The sequence below is a fragment of the Microtus oregoni genome, unplaced genomic scaffold, assembly GCF_018167655.1.
Source record: "Microtus oregoni isolate MIOR12 unplaced genomic scaffold, Mior012 000001F_ref0000356, whole genome shotgun sequence".
Classification (NCBI taxonomy): Eukaryota; Metazoa; Chordata; class Mammalia; order Rodentia; family Cricetidae; genus Microtus; species Microtus oregoni.
The window spans coordinates 85,872,564-85,895,324 of NW_024543060.1; the positions used below are offsets into that span (position 1 = coordinate 85,872,564).

At 40.7% G+C, this 22,761-nt stretch overlaps 2 protein-coding genes across 2 annotated transcripts in view; one reads left to right on the plus strand and one right to left on the minus strand.

The window, feature by feature from the left end:
• The window catches only part of Elk3 (ETS transcription factor ELK3), a 77,321-nt gene extending 57,486 nt beyond the window's left edge, over positions 1-19,835 (plus strand). Inside the window, exon 6 of the transcript XR_005975590.1 lies at positions 19,775-19,835. The gene's annotated coding sequence lies outside the window, so the exon portion shown is untranslated. The remainder of the gene's footprint in view (positions 1-19,774) is intronic.
• Positions 6,412-22,761, minus strand: part of Cdk17 (cyclin dependent kinase 17) — a 74,780-nt gene continuing 58,430 nt past the window's right edge. Inside the window, exons 10-17 of the mRNA XM_041663915.1 lie at positions 20,812-20,935; positions 15,428-15,548; positions 12,568-12,665; positions 12,007-12,112; positions 11,128-11,170; positions 9,862-9,952; positions 8,424-8,501; positions 6,412-7,894 (exon numbers count right to left, since the gene is read on the minus strand). Coding sequence (XP_041519849.1) covers positions 7,857-7,894; positions 8,424-8,501; positions 9,862-9,952; positions 11,128-11,170; positions 12,007-12,112; positions 12,568-12,665; positions 15,428-15,548; positions 20,812-20,935 — 699 coding nt within the window. The 3' untranslated portion in view covers positions 6,412-7,856. The remainder of the gene's footprint in view (positions 7,895-8,423; positions 8,502-9,861; positions 9,953-11,127; positions 11,171-12,006; positions 12,113-12,567; positions 12,666-15,427; positions 15,549-20,811; positions 20,936-22,761) is intronic.

Genomic DNA, 22,761 nt, shown 5'->3' on the forward strand with positions numbered 1-22,761 from the left:
CGAATGTTTCAGGGCTGAGGGTGTAGCTCAGTAGGGTGTGCGTCTAGCGTGTGCTGAGGCTCTGGGTACAAGCCCCAGAAAAGGGGGGCGGGAACGAAGCCAAGAATTAGCCGTGCTCACAGACAGTGATGAGCGCAAACCACAGAGAAATGACTGGATTACACCAGGTATCTTCCTGTGTGTAGGTACAGTTTTGGATAAAGGGAACAAAGCGTACTACACAGAACTGGAGGAGCTCAAGGCCATGCTAGAGAGGAACATCTGGGATGCGCACTTTGTGTATCTAATTGATGCCGAGAATAAAGCAGTCTGATAGGAGAAAACTCTTCAGGAGCCTGACTATGGAAGTGCCTGTGTGCCCGTCGGATGCTCTGTGGGGAAAGCGTCACGTGCTGTGGGCCAGGGCTGTGAAGGCGGCCCCTCCTCTGGGCATGCCTGCACGTAAGGGCAAGTGCAGGTGCAAGACGATGAACTGCAAGTACTTTCAATTTAAGGTCAGGTGAGCTGTAACACTTGTCTTCAAGTACAAAAAAAAAAAAAAAAAAACAAAAAAAAAACACAAAACCCTAAGCTGAAAAGTGCCTGCCTCCACAGGTGTTCCCAACCAGGATAAGAGGATTTAGAAAAAATAGAAAGAGCAAGCTTGTGAAACATCTGAAATTAAAAAAATCTAAAATTATATTTAGATACTAGATCCTTATAAGTTGAGACTTTCTACTGAAACTGACCCTCTTTCTAAGGGGAGGGGGGTGTCTTTACTAAGGGAGAAAGCCTCTGTCTGTAGAGCCATGGAAACAGCTCCAAACCCATAAATAGACATTCCTGCCGTTCCCTCCCGGTAAAGAACAAATGTGCACTAAAATAAAAAGGCGCTGCTTCAGGGAGCTGTAATTAGGGAACGGGATGTCAGAGCCAGGAGGCGCTTTGAGCATGCTTCCTCCTGGCTCTCCGCTGGCCGAGGCAGGCACACAGGACCAGGTGCACGACTGGTCCAAATCTTAGGTCAGGAAACAAGGCTGCGGTGTCTAGAAGTGCTCAGAGAGAGTGCAGTCGGTGTGCAAGACTCTCATGGAGAAACCAAAGGAGCTCATGCCCAGGGGTCTCAACCAACATCCTTTGCTGTTTGGAAATGGCCAATGACTATAAATCTGGCTGCTGTTTTCTTCCAGCTGCTGTGATTATCCTATATTATAGATTTATTGATTAGGAGTGGGAAAATACTGTAGTTCTTGGTGGATCTAAATACTTCCTGGAGAGAAGAGAACTGGAGGTATGGAGACTAACTCGGCTTCCCTGTCTTCTGTGTTTCTAACAGGATTAATTTAGCCAGAAAATAGATTCCAAAGAACATTGACATTTCTTTTTTTTATGCTTGCCCCATCACTGCTAAACTGCTAAGTTCAGATATCTAAATAAGTCGGTAATGCTAGCTGAAGTCGGGGCTCTAGAACCTGATGGCGGAAGCCGAACTCGGTCTCTGCACGCAGCTTCTCTGGCTGCAAAGTCTCACCCACTTCCATACGGGTGGCTTTTTGTTTACTGCAATGCTGTTTTGTTGAACAAATACTTTGAAATAAGAAGTGTGAAGAGGCAAGTGGGTTAGTTTACTTCCGTTTACTTACAATGATGCAAATGCCACTTTCCATGTAAACGAGTTGGATGAGCACACTTTGTTTCTGACCTGTAAATACGGCACGTCAGATGCTTTCTATACACATAAGGGTTACAGCACAGTAGAAGAGCATCTGCCTAGGATGTGAGACTCCAAATCTCAGCAATGCGCACGCACACACACGCACACACGCATACACACACACCTTAAATAGGAGGAAGAATGAAATGCGTTTGAGGCTGAGCAATAGCTTAGTGAGTAAGGGAGTATGAGGACCAAAACTCATACCCAGCACCCACATGAAAAGTAGGGCGCAACCATGCATGTCCCTATAAATCCAGCCCTGTGGGGGGAGGGGGGACAGAGTTGGGGCTCCTGGCCACCCGAACAGAACAGAACTGAAATCGGGAGGTTAGACTCAGCGAGAGACCATCTCAAGGAGGTGAAGCACGGTGCTGAGGGGGCATCCGACCTCATCTGGCTTCCCAGCTTGTGCGCATACACTGTATTCTCATTCTCTCTCTCTCTCTCTCTCTCTCTCTCTCTCTCTCTCACACACACACACACACACACACACACACACACACACACACACAAAACCACCACCAAAACCAAAGCAAGTTCGGTCAATTGCTGTCTGCACTGAGGAATGCGGAAATGAGGGGAAAGGTGGAAACTGATTTTTTCTATAAGCTATTTTGTTTACAGATTCTTCCTTATTTTACTTCCAAGCTGACGTGTCTGTGTGTGTGTGTAAGAGAGAGAGAGAGAAAGAGAGAGACAGAGGGAGAGGGAGAGGATAGACATAGAACATTTGATAGCTTGATTATGGGTTAGTTCTCCGAATTTTAAGATAATTTTTGACCGCTGCATTTATCTTTGGTTCATTCACAGAGAAGAGACAGGCCAAGTCAGTGTAAGTGGTATGTTTTGCTTATAAACAAGGATTTCATCACTCCCGTGCCTTAACAAATGCTAGTATCTCTTTAAAATGTATCTGATGCAAGACACCATCCTTTCCTTCACAGGACTTCCGGTTCGGTGAGAGATGAGAAAGAGTGGTTGTGTATTGCTCTGTTTTTAAGCACACGAACAAGAGACAGGAAGGCAGTAAAGGAGGAGGACACACAACCCAGTCTGTGGAAGGGCGGGGGAGGGGAGGGTACAGAAAAGGACTTCCAGAAGAATGGGTCGAGACCTGAGTGTTGGAAAAGAAGACAAGGAAGAAAGCGCCAAGCAGAAGAAAGAGTTTTACAATATATGCGAGAGAAGAAACATTTAAGGAACTCAGAGAGCAAGGAATAAATCGTGGTAAGAGACTTACGTGGAATAATTAGCAGCAATGAATCACAAGTTCAGAACAAAGGGGGAAGTTTCCAGGTAGCTAAGGAGTAAGGAAAGGATGGTTGGCTAGGGGTCCCGAAGAGCTAACCAGTTGTACTGCTTCCAAAGCAATCTTCTAATGAGTTCTGATGTTTCCGGAAACAAGGATGCATGAACCCATCCCCAAACCCACAGAGTCCACACCACCACCATCCCATTCATTCATGATTTAACAGCCAGGGGAAAACTGAAAGACAAGGTGGATGCATGACCACCACCCCCAAACCCACAGAGTTCACACCACCACCATCCATTCATTCATGATTTAACAGCCAGGGGAAAACTGAAAGACAAGGTGGATGCATGACCACCACCCCCAAACCCACAGAGTCCACACCACCACCATCCCATTCATTCATGATTTAACAGCCTGGGGAAACTGAAAGACAAGGTGGTAGGAGCTGTCACTACAGCTGGAGGCTGAGCTGAAGCCTTGGCGGCTCTTCCCTAGGGCTGGTCTACGAGTTCAGAGCCTTGCAGGAGCTGTCTCCTGTCTGCAGCCCAACTCAGCATCTTTGGGACACGGAGCTATCCCAGGCAGACGTGGCAGACCCCGGTGCTCAGCGGCTTCATCTTCTCGCACATGTCCACCACCTGTCTGTGCTGCGGTAGGACTGAGGTGGGAGAGGACAGAAGGGACAGCCACCATAATTCCTATACCAGTCTTGTCCACCTGTCTTTCTCACAAGTGTACACTTGCACACCTAGGGGCTAGGTATGCAACAAAATGTTTTAGATTTTTGGTCTCTACAAGAAGTTTCCCAGTAAACTGATTTCTCTTAGGGAAAAGCCTCAAATGAAAAGGTCTTCTGACCATCCCTGGTCAAGATTTTCTTCTTTTCACATCAAAATAGTTTTATAATTAGTAATTCACTTATATTCTTCCCGTCTTGGGGGGACAGATGTTGTCTCTAGTTTTTCTAGGTCAGAAGTGAGAAATCTTGACTAGGAATGATATGTAACAGCTTCCTTTCCATTGTAAGCCCAGGGTGCAAACTTAGCATCAGGAAAAGTTCCAGAAGGAACCCAAGTATTTGTGTCTAAAGTAATGCATTAAAATGTTTAATTCTACCAAGCTAGTGAGCTTATATTGCCTCTTAACACTTTGATATGGATGAACAAGTAAAACAGAGAAAAAAATAATTTAAGAATCTAGATTAGGCTGGGCAGTGGTGATGTACATCTTTAATCCTAGTACTCAGGAGGCAGAGGCAGGTGGTTGAGTTTGAGGCCAGCCTGGTCTACAGAGCAAGTTCCAGGACAGCCAAAGCTACACAGTGAAACCCTGTCTCGGGAAACCAAAGGCAGGGGTAGCAGATCTAGACTAGAATATTTAAAGACTAGAGCCACTGACGAAAATAATAAAGGGGGATGATATCTGGGGACAAATCTCTTAAAACCACACGAACTCAAAATAACCAGTATAGATAATATAATTACCAAACCAACTATATACATATATATCCTTCCTTTTTCATCGATAGTAGGTAGACAAATAGATGAAAATCAAAATGGCCGACTAAATACAAAACAGTATGGTATTAGGAGAATTAAGACAAAGTCTTAAGGAGCGGAGAACACTTCCTTCACTCAGTCTGATGCCATCAATGCCCAGTACCAAATCGAGGCAGATGCTGCCTGCAGACAAGAGGAAGGCCAAACCCATCATGAATTCAGGCAAAGACTCAACAAAAACACCAGCAAGCTGAATTCAGCAGCAGCATGTTTGGAGAATCTCAACAGCCCTAATGTGCCATCAAACGGGCCTTTTAGAGTCACAACACACAAAAACCTGGGAGATTCTGTAGCACTTCAAATTTCATAATTTTGAATGAGGGATGCTCAAACTGCCACAATCTATGCACATACTCCAAACTTGGAGGGGGGGGCAAATCTCTTGAAATCTGAGACATTTTTGGTCCCAAACATTCCCCTAAAGGATACTTAAACTTTAATTCACCACCAAACAGTTTCTTCCCAGAAAAGCAGTGCCGACTTAAGAAAAAAACAAAAAAAACAAAACCAACAACAACCAAAAAACCCAGTCAAGGTAATGAAGAAAACAACAAGACCATCACAAATGTCATGTCAGATGAAAAGCTTTAGAGAACCCAGTGCACTGACGATACCAAGTACAAGAAGGCTGGAATTCTCACACATCACCAGAAACTTCAGATACTGCGGGTGCTGTGGGAAGTGCAGTGGCTTCTCAGAGAGTAAAATACAGAACGGTGTCTGGCCAGCATGTTACTCCTCGTGTGCACACACCACAGAGAGACGGAGACGGGAACTCACGCACGCGTGCACACCGACGCTCACTGCGGCAGTATTCACACTTGCTCAGTCACAACAGAACACTAGCCAGCTGGGAAGAGAAACTCTGAAACCAAACCAAATGGCACGGCTGCACACGCAAGAACAATCTAGAAGAGGGAAACTCACAGACAGTTGACAGTCGTGGGAGACTTGGAGGAGGACAGACGAAATTATTTTTTTTAAAGAGTTCAATTTCTGAAATAGACAATTTTGGAAATAAGTCAATGTAACTATTGTATTATGAATGCAATTAATGCCATAAAGAGGTAGAGAAAAACCGACATAAACTGTCATGAGTCTGAAAGATTGATTATAACTTGTTATTAAATATTCTTTCAAACTAGGCTGATAAAATGTCTGATTGAAGACCTGTTTTTGGCGAGACTGATCTAGCACCTCTTACCTTCAGAGCCGTCGCGTAAAGGCCTTCCGAGAGAGTTCCGGGCTCCATCCTTCCGAGTTTGAAGTCCGTTCACTGCAAAATTTCCTGGACCTGAAATGTCAACACAACAACCTACACGGGCCTATTTGCTTGTCGAATTCCTTAACCAATAGTCCCTAGACTCCCTAGAATTAATCTTAAAGAGTGACTTCAGGTACCGCTTTACTTTTTATATGCAAGAACCGAGCTTGCTGACTACAAGCCAATTTGCAAACCAGACAGACAGACCTGCTATTTCTTAAGTAACGATGCTCTCTTACAAGATTACACAGGAGACTCCAATCAGAGGGTTGCAAACGTGAAGCAGCTGTCACTTTCGGCGCAGTGAGATGTCCTTACTTCACAGGGACAGCACGAGCAGCCAATGACGCCAGCGGGTACAGCTTTCTTCCCCAAGAACAGTGACTCCACAAAGTCGCGTTTTATATAACACAGAGGTTTAGTTATTATAAATTTCAAAACAAAATGAAGGAATTTTCACATATTTATAACCTTCAAAGTACAATGTTAATACATATGTCTGTCAGTTAGAAATAACAGCAGTTAGGCTACAGGTTGAACACAGAACCAGCAGACAAGTACAGACGTGGGAAGCAGTAGTGGTCCGACGGTCACCATTATACATGAATCTGTTTCTTCCAGAACGTTTTTTTTTTTAAAAAAAAATTAAAATTTCAGTATCATGAAATATTAAAATAACATCCCCAAACATGCCACAATCACTATTCACAAATAAAGTTAAAATGAAATATACAAAAACTCATTTAATACTGTTAAATAACAATAATAAACTACAGGATTTCCTGAACAGAAATGAGAGGACCCTGAATGTTTACAGTGAATGGCAGGACAAAAATTAAGTTATAACTATTTTCATGATATAAGGCAAAAATGTACATGACCATTTCAAAATATACCAATTAAGATTTATAGTTATAGGATGCACTAACCAATAGTCCTAACAAATGAACACAAATGCCTAAAACACTGTTTGCAACACCAAAGTGTCTGTGATGCTCAAGGAGATGCATAATTCAAGTTAGTGTCTTTGATGAGCAGATAATACCCACAATGCTTTAGAGCAGTCCTCTGGGTTCTTATTTCTCATTTCTAATTTATCATGGCTCATTCTAAAGACAGAGCACAGCTCTCAGCTGATCCCAAGTGAATGGTATTGAAACACACACAGCCCCCAAATGAAAGAAACTGCTCCCCAAAATGAAGCATCGTCTAATAAAAGAGATGTGCTTGAGACAACCGCAGCAAGGCCTTTCCTGCTGGAACGGCTTCTATGGTCACAATTTAACTACAAGCGCAGTGTAAAGAGTTAATCAAGAGTAGTAGCACACAAATATGCACTAGACAGTTCTAAGATGAGGAATAGGTAAAAATAAATAACTTGGTTTTTAATTTATAGGTGTCTAAAGTGAGAATTCAGAAATGTCTGATATTCACTTGCTTGAATCAACTCTCACACACTGCATGCTTCTTGAACACACTGTGCTGCCAATCTCTCAGCTACTCTATCGGCCAATATTCCTACAAAATTATATGTAGCACGAACTTAGGGTGTTCAAGATGGCTCACGTTTTAACTGCTAAGCAAAGCTAAATATACATTCCAGGAAACACTGCAGTTTAAGTTTTAAAAACAAACAAACCAAAAAAAAAATGCATCAGTAAAACAATCTGTGAGGAGAAACAGATGCGTTCACATATAATAAAGCCACTGCAGCTTCTTCAGGCATTCGGCTGTTGTGTTAAATAAACAGACAGTAGTTATCTAGCAGCAATGATTCCGCAATAAATAATGCACTGTGTTTCTCAGTCCTGCACAAATCTGCAGCCACAGTTACACTGATAGCTGTAACCTACTGGCTCTACTGGCAGAGAAGACCTTAAAACCAACTGTACAAAAACAACTGTCACACTGTGACGACAATATAAAAACAATCCGTAGGTCTGAAATAAAAAGACTCCACTGTGAAGAGGACAGTGTAGACAAACGGAGAGTCCAAGTCCAGCACAAGAAATAACTGCCTTCCGCTCTGAGTCCATGACTGATAAGAAAGGCTGGGGCTGGGCTTGAAACATGTTACCAGACTTAAAAGAGCATGCTCTGTCTTCTGTTCTTCCCATGTCCTAAAATATAAAGTCATCTCATGAGGCAGTTCAAGGGTCAGTGTTTATCCCACATACAGTACTTGGTGACTCTAGGAAGCTAACGTTCCCACCAGCAAAGGCTAATATTCCATGGTAAGGGTGATGAGCACGCTCTTACACGACCCTCCTGCTGACGGGGTCAGTCTACAGCAGCTATGCTTCCAAGTGATGAACCTGAGGACTGGGCAAGCACAAGGTGTGTCTTCTGCCTCGGGTCCCAGGGATGGCGTGTGCAGTGATCAAGGCAGGCCACTTGTAAAAGGTCTCTGTGCCATCTGCAGCCTTCAGGATCCCTGACTTGACTGAGTCAATTGCTCTCTGAAGATTGACTGAGCTGCCCCCAGCGCACAGAACAGTAAGTATGTGGAATCCTAAACATACAGACTTGTGGGATGCACTGTACACCGGTTTTTACAGCAGTGATCTTACGGGTCAATTTAGAAACCCAAAGCTTGGCTCCACGCAAAAATTCATGATCGACACGTGAAATGGTTTATGACAAACACACCTGTCTCTGGATAGGAAGAATTTCGAAAACCCGGGTCCTTTTGCAACTGAATCTCTTTCAAACTGAATATTGATACGCCTAAAATGAACAGACAAAAATAATCCGATATTAATGACAAAACTGTATCAACTGTAACAAAATATTCAAAACTCATACAGTGACTCAACATAAAACATCTGTACTGCCAAGGTTTTGGCACCTGGAAGATATCACCTTTGCTCCTATGTTCTAAACAGAAAACCAAATGAAGTTATCCGCCTTAATACCTGTTCTGTCTGACTCTGTCTTAAAAACATTATGCAAAAAATGTTTCTTTACAAAGAAAATTACACTGTTTCAGGACTTCCTGGGGTTGGGAGACCTAATCAAAATGCATTCCTGGGTTCTTGCTCCCCCGGTCTTTGTCCCCTTACGATGGCCTGCAGATATCAACCTTGAAATTACCTTCAGATGCTTTTAGTAAAGACGGCGTCCATTTGGACAAGAATCACTGAATCAAACTGAAACTTGGTATGATAGTGAAATATGCCCCTTAAAAGAAAGGACGGCGCAGTATCAGCCATCTGTAACCCCAGTGCTTGGAAGGCGGGCTGCTGAGGATACCATACACTCAGGGGCTGCTGGCTTACACAGTGAGCTCAGGCTAGCCAGGACTATAGAGCAAGACAGCATCTTACAAAAGACTTATGAAATATACATACTGCCTCTCATTTCTAACCTCTGCCAGAGATCATTAAAAAAAAAAATCATCAAGCAGATTCTACGTGGAAAGTCTTGTGGCTTTTCTAAACTTCTCTCGGGCTTTGCACTGCCCATTACCTGAGCCTCGGTTACCAGGTGCTGCTTAGCGAAAGGGAATGGGGAAGTGATGAAGGCTTTCCCAGCTGTGCCCCAGACCGTCTCCCATTTCCCTACTCATTCCATTCTAAAGTAAAACATTGGACTAATTTAAGATAGCATGAGCAAAATTCAAGCATGACCTCAGGCCTGGGAAGTTCTCTGCTCTAATGATTTTGACAACAGCTTTACTATTTTCTTAGGGAGAGTACAGCCGGAGTGGAGCCTTGGGATCTGAGCTCGGGCCTGCACGCTTGTGCAGCAAACCCCTCACTAAACAACCTGTCCAGTTCCAGAAACTGAACCAGATTAAGCCTGAGGATGATATTATCACATATTCTAATTTAAGTCAAGTAAGATTAATGACTCACACTCAAATATTACCAATTTCTTAACGAGTAGAGACAGTGTCTTCAATAGTTACAAGACATAACTAAGAAAAACAAGACATACACCTTCCTTGGAAAAATGATCTGATTACAAAACAGGACTAAAATTCTAGGTGTAGAAATCAACAACCATGGTTCTAAATCCCTAGACATTCCCATCTTCAATTCTAGACAAATGAAAATAAAAGGGAACAAACGTGAGAGTTTCTTACTTTCTGGCAAAGCATGTATTCTGGGTCCTAGACTTCTGAAGTACACGTGCTTCATGGCCTCTTCTGCTGGAACCCTTTTCTTAGACTCATACTGTGGAAAAGCGAAAACCTGCTTCATTAACCTTTTCTCTAATTACTGTAAAAAGCTGAGAAGGATAAACTAGTATTTAGAAATATTTTTAAAATTTTTGATTATTCAATATGATCATTTTTCTAGCATCAATTTAGAGTACTCCCAATACACTCATAATAAAAAATTAAATTCCTTGTATGGTGTGGGAAGTTCTTCTGTATATGTGTTACTTTTATTGGTTAATGAATAAAGCTGTTTTGGCCAAAGGCTTGGCAGAATACAGCTAAGTGAGGAAAACTAAACTGAATGCTGGGAGAAAGAAGGTGGAGTCAATGAGTAGCCATGAGGTCCCTCCCACCAGAGACAGAAGCCAGACGAATGGAACTTTACCTGATAAGCCACAGCCACGTGGCGATACACGGATTAATGGAGATGGGTTCGTTTAGGGTATAAGAGCTAGCTAAAAATACGCTTAAGCTATTGGCCAAACAGTATTACAAAAAATATAGTTTCTGTATGATTATTTCAAGTTAGGGAGGTTGGGAAACGAACTAGTGGCCTCTGCCAACACTTGTATTTTTCTAAAGTGATGAAAAATGAAAACACTCAATCTTTAACATTATTTTCCTTTGTGAACAGCAGTGTATTGGACAAAATATGCCCAAAACTTTATACCAGCATCATTGGAAGATAAATTTCATAGCTTTTTTCTCCTAAATGATGTAACTCAGATTTGTTCGAGACGTTTATGCTTCCAACTCCAATAGACAAGTCATGAATCAGGACTGCTCTAGATTTAAGTTAATTCCCCATTTTTTCCCCCTTCTTCATTCTTTACAATTAATGTTCTGGCCAATGAGACTTGGTTTTAAAAAGCCTTTGCTTTCAAGATGTAAGAGAGCTAATGTGGCTGCTGCACCTTCATTATCCTTGCTTCCTCCTGCTCTGGAGGACAATGAGAGTGATATTTGATGTGCAGCGTCCTGTAAGGCAGCAAGTGTAAGGAAGGAGAGAGCACAAGAGCCTGGATTTCAAAGAACATGGCTTGAGCTGGCTGAAGCCTTCCAGGAAGCACCATAAACCATCTTACTGTCATTGACAGTATCTGAGGGGGTTATTATTGATTCTATTTTTCCTATAAGGAAAGCGACACAATGATTCATCTAACATTTATAAAATAAGATGTGACTTACCTGAAGAAATTTTGTTATCAACTCAATTCCTTCAGAATCTAACCTAGAAACAAAAAATACAACAAATCAAAACAAGTCCATTTATTCCTTTATCTTAGCTGAGAGAAACATTGCAGATTTATCCTCCAAATGTTTCCATTTGCCAAATTTAAGTGCCCTAAAATAACTATTCTTACTGCTTTCAAAGACCCAAATTTGTTTTAGCCCTAAAAGACTTGCCTTGACATTTTTTGGGAATAAATCATAAATAACTGGGACTGCCATTCAAAATTTCAATATTCTATAAAAATTATTAGCATTATAGAATTTTGAAAGTTAGCATTCTACCCCCAAATAAAGTACACTCTATAATAAGGAAATTTTAAACTAGGCACTAATATTCAGCATGACAATGAAGGCAGGCACATCAAAACATCACTGCCCTAGCACAGAGATGAAAATACTGAAGACAATGACCCCAAAATGTATCAGCAGGGTTCAAAACAGAGGTAAGAAACCAACAAAACTATAGGAAATAACCTGCTAAGCAATGATTACTGTAAAGTATTAAGTTCATAAAACTTGAGTAATAAGGGCTATAAAACCAATGACATAGCCAATACGAGCCCTAAAAAGAAGTGTTCACAAGGCCTTTGTGGTTCTTGCTACAGGAGCTCTAGAATTCTAATATATACATTTTATATTCACTTTACAGTTCAATTCCATTTACATACTTTGGTGATTCTTGGCCACTGACTTATGAAAGCATCATGCCAATGGAAGGAATTAAATCACACACTGCTGAAAAACTATTCTCTATCATGGCCCCCACAGTGTAAGTTCATCTACTGAGTCTGATGAGTCCCAAGAGTCTTCCCCTTTTCACTTAAGAAAAAATACCTGGGTGCATGGTTAATTAGAGGTTGTGGCTTATATTTTGGGAAGTTGTAGTTCTTGAATTCATCATTTGAAGAAACACCTGGCCAAGTTTCCTGAGATGGAGTTCCTGGATTAAAAGAATAAATTCATGATAAGCATTTAAATCATGTATGTGCAAACATATAAATAGGCATAACAAGGAAAATACTTAAAGAACCATATACTTTTATTAAATGATTAAACCAATAAATTAAAATATTACACATACATATGTGTGTGCATATGAGTGAGTGTGTGTGTGTGAACCATTGCCCTAATACATAAATATGATGAAGCTCCTTTTTTATCTATATGATACCAACTTACACTAGACATAGTACTTAATAAGCAGGTCAAATCTATTTCATAAAATCTTTGTGAAATGAAGCTAAATGAGGAGTTACCTTGGAAGATCTACCCTGTGACAGCGAAGCCAACTGCAGTTATAATAGCTATGCACGTGTGTACACACATGCTTGACACAGTCCTTATTTAGCTAGCCAACTGCAGCTGTGAATAATGGGAAGAAGACTTCTTTCTTACCTAGTAGTCGAAATATTAAGTGCAGTTCATCTTCCACTGTTGACCCTGGAAACAGTGGTCTTCCAGAAGCCATTTCAAAGAAAATACAGCCAACTCCCCTTTAAAAAGTATCATAAAAAGAAAAAAAAAATCAGCTCATTTACATACTAGGTAGCACAAGAATATTTTTTCTCATGATTATATTTCAGGAGAAATTTAGACCAGCTACTAGAAAACTTTCTGCAAAGGTATTTTTAGATCCAACTAATTTATTATATTTACCACATCGACTTTCATGCTACTATTCATTTTTCCTCTTAAAATGTCTCTTGTCTATGATGCTCATAGACTAAGGAAATATTTAATAGTGATACAATGCTTACTACTCCTAAAGAAATCTGGGAGATAACCACAACAATGGTAGCAGAGAGAGCATGAATGATTCATGACTCTGACGCAGGACGTAGCGACTACAGAGGGGTGCCGCTGGTGACCGTGGACGAGAAGGAAAAGGCAGGCGGAGGCTCAGAGACTAGACAGCATCATTTAGGTACTGTACGACACAAGCAGGGTTAAGACACAGTAATTCCGTAAGGGCACACAGACAGGAAAATGACACAAAATGAAAATAAAACGGCACATTGTTATGGAAAACAGTATGGTGGATCCTCAAACATTTTAACGTAGAATTTCTATGACTCAGCAGTCAACTCCTGAAACAATGCGTCTATCTGCATTCACAGTGACATCATTTACAGTGGGAGAAAATGGAAGGAGCTCAAGTACCTATTCTCGGATGAACTAATAAGATGTGGTGTATATATACAGGACTTAAGGAAGCTACACACAGTACTGATGAAGCCAAAATGAGCTGAGTAGTCAGTAACAAAAGGACAAACAGCAAGATTTCACTTGTATGAGGTACTTGGGTCAGGTAAATTCAGAGACAAGCAGTGGAGCACTGATTATCAGGGATCGAATAGAAAGGTAGGATGGAGTGTTGGGAGCTGTGAGACCCCAGATCCTGAATTTCTTGTAAACAACTTGCCCTCCCCTGATCTGTGAGTGCCTTCAGCTGCTCTGAGCACGAGACCTTCAGGAGTTCCTGATGGCAGGAGAGTGGTTTCTGGTGGGTTTGGCTGGGGTGTGGCTATCTCTATATAATCTGCACCTGAACACAATAAAGAGGCATTCTTGGGGCTTTGGGATCAGTATTAAAAGGTCTGTGTGTGCCAGTCTGTCTCTGCGTCTGTATTCTCAACCTCCAGCCCCTTGCCCGAAGCTTGCGAACTGGGTTCTGGCGCACAGAGCGCAGACACGGGGGCGCGGTGCGTGGCAATGGTTGATCTAACAGGTGAAGTTTCAGTTTTGCAAAGAGTAAACTGTTCTGAAGTTGTAAAGATGGACAGCAGAGACAGGTGTGTAACAATGTAAACGAACTTAGCGTCTCAAACTGTATGATCAGACTAGTTAAAATCAAAAACTATCTTTGGCATATTTTATCAGAATTTAAGAGAAAAAAATGTCCTACAAAATGAGATGCAATTGTTCAAGACAGTAACAGAAACAAATATTAACTTATCAAGATAAAAGAAGTAGCTGGGTGGTGGTGGCACACGCCTTTCATCTCAGCACTCAGGAGGCAGGAGGCGGGCACATTTCTGAGTTTGAGACCAGCCTGGTCTACAGAGCAAGTTCTAGGAACACCAGGGCTACACAGAGATATCCTGTTTCAAAATAAACAAACAAAATCCAACCAAACAAAAAAGACAAGAAATAGATAGTAAACACAGCCATGATTCAGAGAAAGGAACTGCTTCTGGAGGCTAGGGCACACTGGGAAAGGAAGGATAACAAACTGTAATTCCTAATCATGGATCCCATTGGGTGGAGACAGGCATGTCAAATGGACACACTGGGCTGAACACTGGGCAGAGAGAAAGGAGAGCCAGGCTAACTTTAAAGAATAGCAAGTCGAAAAATTTTGCTACACGAGACCATCTGTGTTGAGAAATAAGCTGGATTAAGTTGAAAAGGGAAGTTTTTAGACATTTATGAAAATCTGCAAGTATCAGATCGAGGAAATGTAATTTATTCTCTAGGCAATGATTATGTTAGCAACAAGCATGGAATATCACTGTCACATGGTGAAGGTTGGGGAGATGGCACAGTGGCCACAATGTCTGCTCACAGCATAAGAACCCAAGTCCAAAGTCTCAGCACCCACGGACAAAATTAGAGGGCTGAGACAGATCCCAGGTCTCGCTGGCCAACTGGCCTAGCCCAAACAGCAAGCTCCTGGGTCAGTGAATGACTGTCTCAGATCAATAAGTAATATTTTTTTTTTTAGGTGAAAGTGTTATCTGAACAGCCTTCATGTTGACCTTTGGCCTCTATATGTGTCTGCATGCACAGGTGAGCATACCTGTACAGGTACATGTGCTCATATATATATATATATATACACACACACACACACACACACACACACATATATATATATATATCACATACACAATAATGTATAAGAAAGAGCTTTGAAATTTTCATTACTTTTAAACCAACTTAAAGCAGATATATTTTACATATAAAGTACTTGTTTGAAACTGCTATGTCATATACTCTGCTAAGTGCTCTTTTGGTCTTCATATCATCTACAAACCTCTATTACGACTGCATCCACCTCCTATACTGAGGAAACCAAGGCACAGGCTAATAATGTGAAGGAAGCAGTTACAGTCATCAGTGGTAGACTTCATACTTAAATCTAAGCAGTTGTATTTCCATGCCTCAGTTCTTTAAAATGCCTCCTTAAAAATAAGTATTTACCAGTATGCTCTGTTAATAATTCTAAGTTTTGAATGACAACTCTAATATTTACCACATGTCGATCTGTGTTGAGTACTCTGAGGAACCGAGAAGCACGTCAGGTGGCCGATACCACAGTGTGACAACTTCATTTGAGTAGGTCTTGGTGGGAACTGACTTGGCTCTCGCTAGTCCTTTATGGAGAAAAGAAAATAAGAAATTAAATAGACTGAGATCCATTAATATGCTGAATTTCTTAGCTCCTATCTTCACTATGGTACATTCAAAGTGATGCCTGCTCTACAGCATCTTGAAACTTCAAAAAATTCATTTTACAAATTTTATCGAATGTATGTGGTCCTGGGCCAAACCATAACGTAGTTAAACTAAAGACAATAATTGCACAACCAGAGAAGAAGCTGGCCGAGTGTCTGAGTTAACCAAAACTTAGGATATTTTCTGTTTGTTGAAGAATATTGATGCCAGAATTATTTCCTACTGAAATTAATCCAAAACAGGTCAATGACACGGAGATATAGTTTCCATGCTACAGCTATAAGCTATTTACCATTTTTTTAAAACCCAAATTCCATATTTATTTGCTATGCCTGTTTTTTTTTTTAAAAGTTAAGGACCTCAAAATCACTGGTCTATGATCAGCTGAATTACACTGGCAATTTTCTTGAGCCAATTTGGATGTTTCCCTTGAAAAAACCTCAATATTCTTTGTCCTTTTTTTTTTTTTTAACATCTTCTGTGATGTGGGTAACTTTAGAGTAAGCGAGGCCTTGAGCTTTTCGGTGACACCAGCTGCTTTAACCAGCACCCACCCCTCCCTTGGCTGCCTTGTGTGACCTCCACTGTGTGCTCGGAAAGACAGAAAGGCTCCCAACCTTCTTGCTTTGCCACTGGCGGAGAGTTAATGACCCTAAGCTTCTAAACGTTGGTTGATAAGTTTACATCTGGGAAACATAACCTTATTTTTTTTATCATACATTTTATTTCAAGTAACAAGGGTGCCTAGGCTAACACTGTTGTTATGCATAACTTTATGTGTCTTATTAAAATATTAAATAAGAAAAAATGTCATAAAATGGCAATTCAACACTTGATTAAATTGGTGTAATGTTGACACCATTTTATAAATCATTACCCTAGCATTCGAGTTTGGTAAAGTCATGTCCAATGAATTATTTTTCAACACATGTTGGGAGTTAGCAACATACAGGATGGCTTTCTCATTCCCCTTCCTTGTTCTGAGACTGGTGTCACTACATAGCTCTGGAACTCACTCTGTAGACCAGGCTGGCCTCAGACTCACAGAGATTGCTTGCCTCTGCCTCCTGGGTGCTGGGATTAAAGGTGTGAGCCACCTCGTATGTCTTGATATTAAGAATGGACTATGCACAACAAGACTGTAAATCTGCTAGAACTTAAGTATTAAAGCAAAACTGTAGTTACAATGTCCCCAGCACTTTACTCTCTTGGCCTGAACCGAGAGGCTAAATCTGTCAGGCTCATGGGACAGAGTCAGAACTTCAGTATTTCTTATGAAATTATATAAGCAATCACTTCCTAAATAACTGTGACAGAGTATTTGTTTTAAGCCCTTTTCTATCATTAATAGGTGTATATATTTTTGTTTGACTTTTACCAGATATCCGAATTTTACTGGTCATAAGAAAATAATGGAATTTTCAAAGGGACCAAGCCAAACTCACAAGGTGGAGATGTCATTCAGAGCTGGTGTCTGCCTACTACTCTCAGGGCTCTGACTCTGAACCCCAGCACCACTGAGGGAAAAGAGGAAGAATCAACTCACAGTGGAAATACTCAAAATTAAATGACACTCGCTCCTGGAAGCCATATGTGTATTTACTATGCCACCAGAAAAACATAAACACCAAGCACCAGAGACAATGATGACTGTATTGTGAGATTTGCTTGCTTGCTTGCTTTCTGGAGGTTAAAAGCAAAACTTTAAAGCATTAAATTCAGAGCGTTCTCGGATAAAAGACTGCTCACGGCCTGTGACATACCCTTCGCATGATTTCTGCCACTCACATTCACTTCCCGACCGAGGGTGAGGAGAAACAAATCAGCTTGGCAGAGAGAGGAGGAGGAGGAGGAGCAGGGACTATTATAAGGAATTAATACAAATGACGCCCTAGGAGTGCTTACATAATCTGCGTAAGCATTCTCGATTAACTTGTGGCTTCTCATTTAAACTCGGGTAGCCACACAGGAGATCCCGTCAAACAAACGATGAAGTTCTAAATACAAATGCCAGGAACAGCTGGGGCAAATTCACTACCCAATAAGAACGAGTTTAACTTATTACTAACAGAAAGCTTGAAAAACCTCGTATTTCTGAAATGTATTCAGTCCCAAAGTAAAGCAATCATAACTTATGAATACTTATAAATGCTAATTGTAGAAACCATATTGGAATTTAAAAACTAAATTTACTAAAATATTCAAATTCTGAGTATATAACACAAAAATTCAAAGCTACTTTACAAAATGTTCTTTCAATATAAAACTTTGTAAAAATGGAAGTGTCTGTAATGTAACTGTATTTTATTTTCAAATCCCTTAAAGTCAGATTAGCTAAAGGGATATGGATAAACAGCTGCTAGTTAAAAGTCATCAAGCAATTAATTAAAAACAGACAACTGTGGCAGGTACATGGGGAAGAGCTTTTCAGAGGCAGTGGCTGGGTCTCAGGATCTGGTGTAAGCTTTTCAAAATTAAGGACCCGACCAAGTGCTTTCATTTACATGGAGGGTTGGTATTTGCCATACTTATAAGCCAAAACTGAGAAAACTTAAAAGTATTTATTTACGGGCTAAAACCACGACTCAATCAGGTGCAGCAATGCTGTCGATAATCACACAGTTCAAGAGACTGAGCTGGAGGGCAATGTGACACACAGTGAGACTATGCCTCAGAGCCAACGTGTCTCCATTCCGTCTGCCGTGATGCTGCTTTGCTCAATCACGGTATATGCAGGACAGCACATCAAATTTGCAATCGCTCATATACACGCAACAAGAATAAACCCACAAACACCGAGAGCCGCCTCTGAGGCGCGAACCCCCTTCTGCAGCTGTACTAGAGCCAGAGAGTGAGTCTGTAAAAGCTTGTGTGGTAACTGAGAGGGAACGTCTCCTGCTCTCAATAGAGCTCATTGTGCTGGCTGGTGCTTTAACGCCATCTCCTAGCCAGTGTCACTTCCTGGTAATCTGGGGAATGCTGGCCTTTGAGTTATATAAATGGCTATGCATTTCTTTGAAATATAAAAAATTCATATTTATGTCACCACTTTATTGTGTCTAAATACCAGCAAGTTAGTAAATAAAGTCAAAGTAGAAGATCCAAATTTTCAAATATTTGAAATCCCAATATTTCAAATGTTTAAAAACTTAAATAATACTGGCAAAAAACACTTGCAATAGTTTTCCCTTTATTTTATTTACATATTTATTTATGTTATAGTAATACTTTATCATATTATATACTATATAAATATATTGTTTATTAAAATGGCAAATCATGTTTAAACATTTTTGCAATTAAAATACAATTATATCATTTTCCCCTTTCCTTTCCTCCCCTCCAGCCCTTCCCATGTTATATGCCTCCCTGCCACTTGCTTCACATCCCACATTCATGAACTCTTTCTTTAATTGTATATACATATGTGTACACACTCATATAACTGTGTTTATATGTGTGCATGTGTTGTGGGATGTTTAAACACTGTGTGAATAAGTACTGCTATAATTGGTGTAATAAAGCGTTGAACGGCCAATAGCTAGATAGGAGGTTTGTAGGGGTTTCTGGGGAGAGAGAGGAAAAGAAGGAGGAATCTAGGCGATTAGGAGATGCCATTGAGATGTGGAAATGAGTCAGACACACAGAATGGGAGAGAGGTAAAAGCCACGTGTTAAAACGCAGATTAATAAAAATATAGCCTAATTTAAATTATAAGAGCTAGTGGGACAACCCTAAACTAATAGCCAAGCTTTCATAATTAATTAGTCTCTGTACTGTTCTCTGTGAGCTCATAGTCCAAAGAAAAATCCATCTACATATGTGTGTATAACTGTTTATATAGATATATTATTCCTAGATATAAATACAATCTGCTCAGTGCACAGTTACTTGAACATATATAACTTCGGGGTTGACCACCTGGTCCTGGATAACTTACAGCGAGGCTCTTGCCTGAGGAAGGCCATTTCTCTCACTCTCAGCATCCCTTAGTGGTTTGCAGGGTTTTTTCTAGGGTTGGGGTCCTATGAGATTACCCCTTCCATGTTGGCATGATACGGACTTTGGGGAAGAACCTATAGCTGCCACTTTACCAAACTAGCATACTTCTAACTGTTGAAAATATTTATCATTATATTCTCAGGTAAGTGGAGCTCTAACCCCTCAACACAGGAACTTCTCTCTGCAGCAGATGGAAATCCATCTCAGGAAACCACAGCTGATCAGAATGCAGAGAACAAGTGCCACGCGGTGTTCACCCCCCACTGATCCATCTACAACCCAACTCTGGCACCGAAGGCTCAGGGAACATCTCCAAAGGGGAGGCGGAAGACTGAGAGAGCCGGAGGAACACAAAGTCTGTTGAGAGGACTGTGGCTCCCGGAGATACCAGGGAAGCGACATCCAGGAAATCTCACCACATGGCAAACTAACCCAGGCCTAAAGAAGGACAATTCAATTTTTAAGAAAACCAAATATCCCTAAGAAGTGGTAATGGCACACACCTTTAATTCCAGCACTCTGGAGGCAGAGGCAAGCAGATCTCTTTGAGTTAAAGGCCAGCTTTTCCAGGACAACCAAGGCTATATAGAGAAGCCTTGTTTTGGGAAGGAAAAAAAAAAGCAAGCAAGCAAGCAAACCAATTGAAGTCTAAGTAATCAGTCTACTCAGTAATCACTGTTTCCTAGTCAAACAGGGTTTCTTCAGGAAAGGAACCCCTTAACACTTTTTCTTGAGATTATTGTTTCTGTGTGAGGTCGACATGGTTTATATATTTACCTCATTTTATCATAAGAAATACTCTAAAGAAATACTCCAGGCTGAAAGCTCAGGAAAATACGTTTTACCACATGTAGGAACCAGTGACTTTATCAACAGAGCAATATTAATATGGGGAAAAGGCAAAGACACCAGTGGAATGCTGACCGTGGATTTTATCTTTAGCGACTCTGAAAGGTCTCAGAAGCCTGAGGTCTGTAGAGAAGGCCTGGGGACCTGTGCATTTTAGTGCTGGTGTGACGAATAGCCATCACAAACCATCCACCTAAATCCTATCGCACGTCTTTGAGCTACAGAGAAAACTGCAAAACCCACATAAAAGTGATGACACCTTGTGACAACGGTGAGTATTTTTAAGCTCAGCCACCTGGAAGTATTTATGAATATCTTATCTCTCCATACCAAAGTCAGCCAGCTTTAGTTCTCCTCTTTCATTTATGAGGAGGTTCTGTGGTTTCAAGTCCCGGTGCAACACCTTTCTTCTATGGCAATATGCCAAACCACGGAGAATTTGGTACAGGAACAGCTACAGAAACAAATGAAAAGAACTTTTAAAGATAATGTAATGGGTTTTGCTACAAAGAAAAATCAACTAACTAAGGCCATTTAAGGACATCTTTCCCTCTTAGACTTGTTTTCTAAATATTATTGTTTCTTGTTCAATTAAAGTATCATTTAGTTTCTAACTTAATGATAACCAGGAAAATAAATACTGCAAATAAAACTTCAAATAATAACAGCTCACTCACTGGAGGCCTACAGTTTGATTCTAAAACACTGTAACAACCCTGCCACTGATTTCTTCCTACACACGCACGCACGCACGAGCCTGTACTGGTGCGGCATCATTTTAAAGGGGGCATCAGAATTGGTGGCTTTACAGAAGACTTCAGGAATCAGAAAAGCATGGTGCTGTGTAGCTCTGGCAAACGGCTTGCTATAAAATACGCTGACCAGCTCCCCATCCGCCTCCTGGGCACTTGACTCTCAATCCTTCCACTCGCTCTTCAAATCCACTGCAATTCAGAACGGGCCCTGGCGCTATTGTACTCTGAACAACTGAGAAAAGTGACTCCTGCAAGGTTAATGGCTGAGGGTTTTTTGTGTGTTTTAGAGCAAAGACTCAGAGAGCATTCTGACTCTTTGTTGTCAGCAGAAAAGGCGCCTTCGCACGGGGAATTCAGGACTTTAGGTCACTGAGGCAGGCGCTGCAGAGGATGAGTGACAGGCTGAAGGGTTCTAAGGAGCAGCTTCCGGAGCGGGCATATTTATATGTTCTGAAAACTCTAGAATTATTATTTCAGTATCTGTTAGGTTTTATCCTAGAGAAATATACTTTTAACAGAGAGACGATAAATGTGCTTTCCACACTACAGCACCCATACGGACCCAACTTAAAAAGCACAGACTGCAGACCTTTATCAAATTATGCATGCCAATTATATTCTTTATCTTATCCGCTTTCCAAATTATTGCTATATTTAAAAGTAGGGAAAAGAAAAATATACAAACTTTATTCGTAATATATTACAAAATAAGATAAAACACATGGAAATCCATTTAATGTCCTGCTAGCAACACTGAAACAGTCCACGGTCAGAGCTCTCTCTTAGCAACAGAGACTGGCTTTCCTCTAGATCCACCAACCGACTATTTAAAGGAAACAAAGTTAAGGTTATTATCTACAGAATTAGAAATGTCTCAACCACACACAGGAGACACTGCCTTTTTCCAAAATTGGTTCCCATGAACTGTTAATTTTGAATAAACAACTCTTTGCTAAATTTGGGGTATGACGATCAGGTCAAGGACATCTATTGCTAACACTCAGCTATTTCCAGTGCTTTTATTTAACCACTAGCTTTTGGGTTTCATCTGATCTGGCTGTCCTAGCACGCTTCTATAGCATTACTTGAATTCTTAGATAATTAATGCTAAGAAAACATACTGTCTTCTGATAACACAGATCTATATTTCCAGCACAGCATGCAAGACACCTGTTTCTGACCTTATTCAATTGATTATTTTATAATTAAATACTATTTTAAATATATCAGTGAAGCTTATCCTAAAAAGGGTCTTTCAAAGTATGTACCCATCATTTCTCTTTATTTAAAATTTTTTTTATCCATAATATACTTAGGTGTCCATCCTGCATATGAAGGAATGAATTCCCATGAAAGCAAATGTCCAAAGCTCAGAAGAATTTAAAATGGAACAGCACTACAGATGGTCTGATCCTAAAGCTACAGTGCAGGGAACTGACGCTGCCTAAACAGACTTAGAAGGCGATAACCTAAAAATGCCAAATGGAAGATTACTGAGGAGGCTGGTGTATTTGCTTGGGCAGCA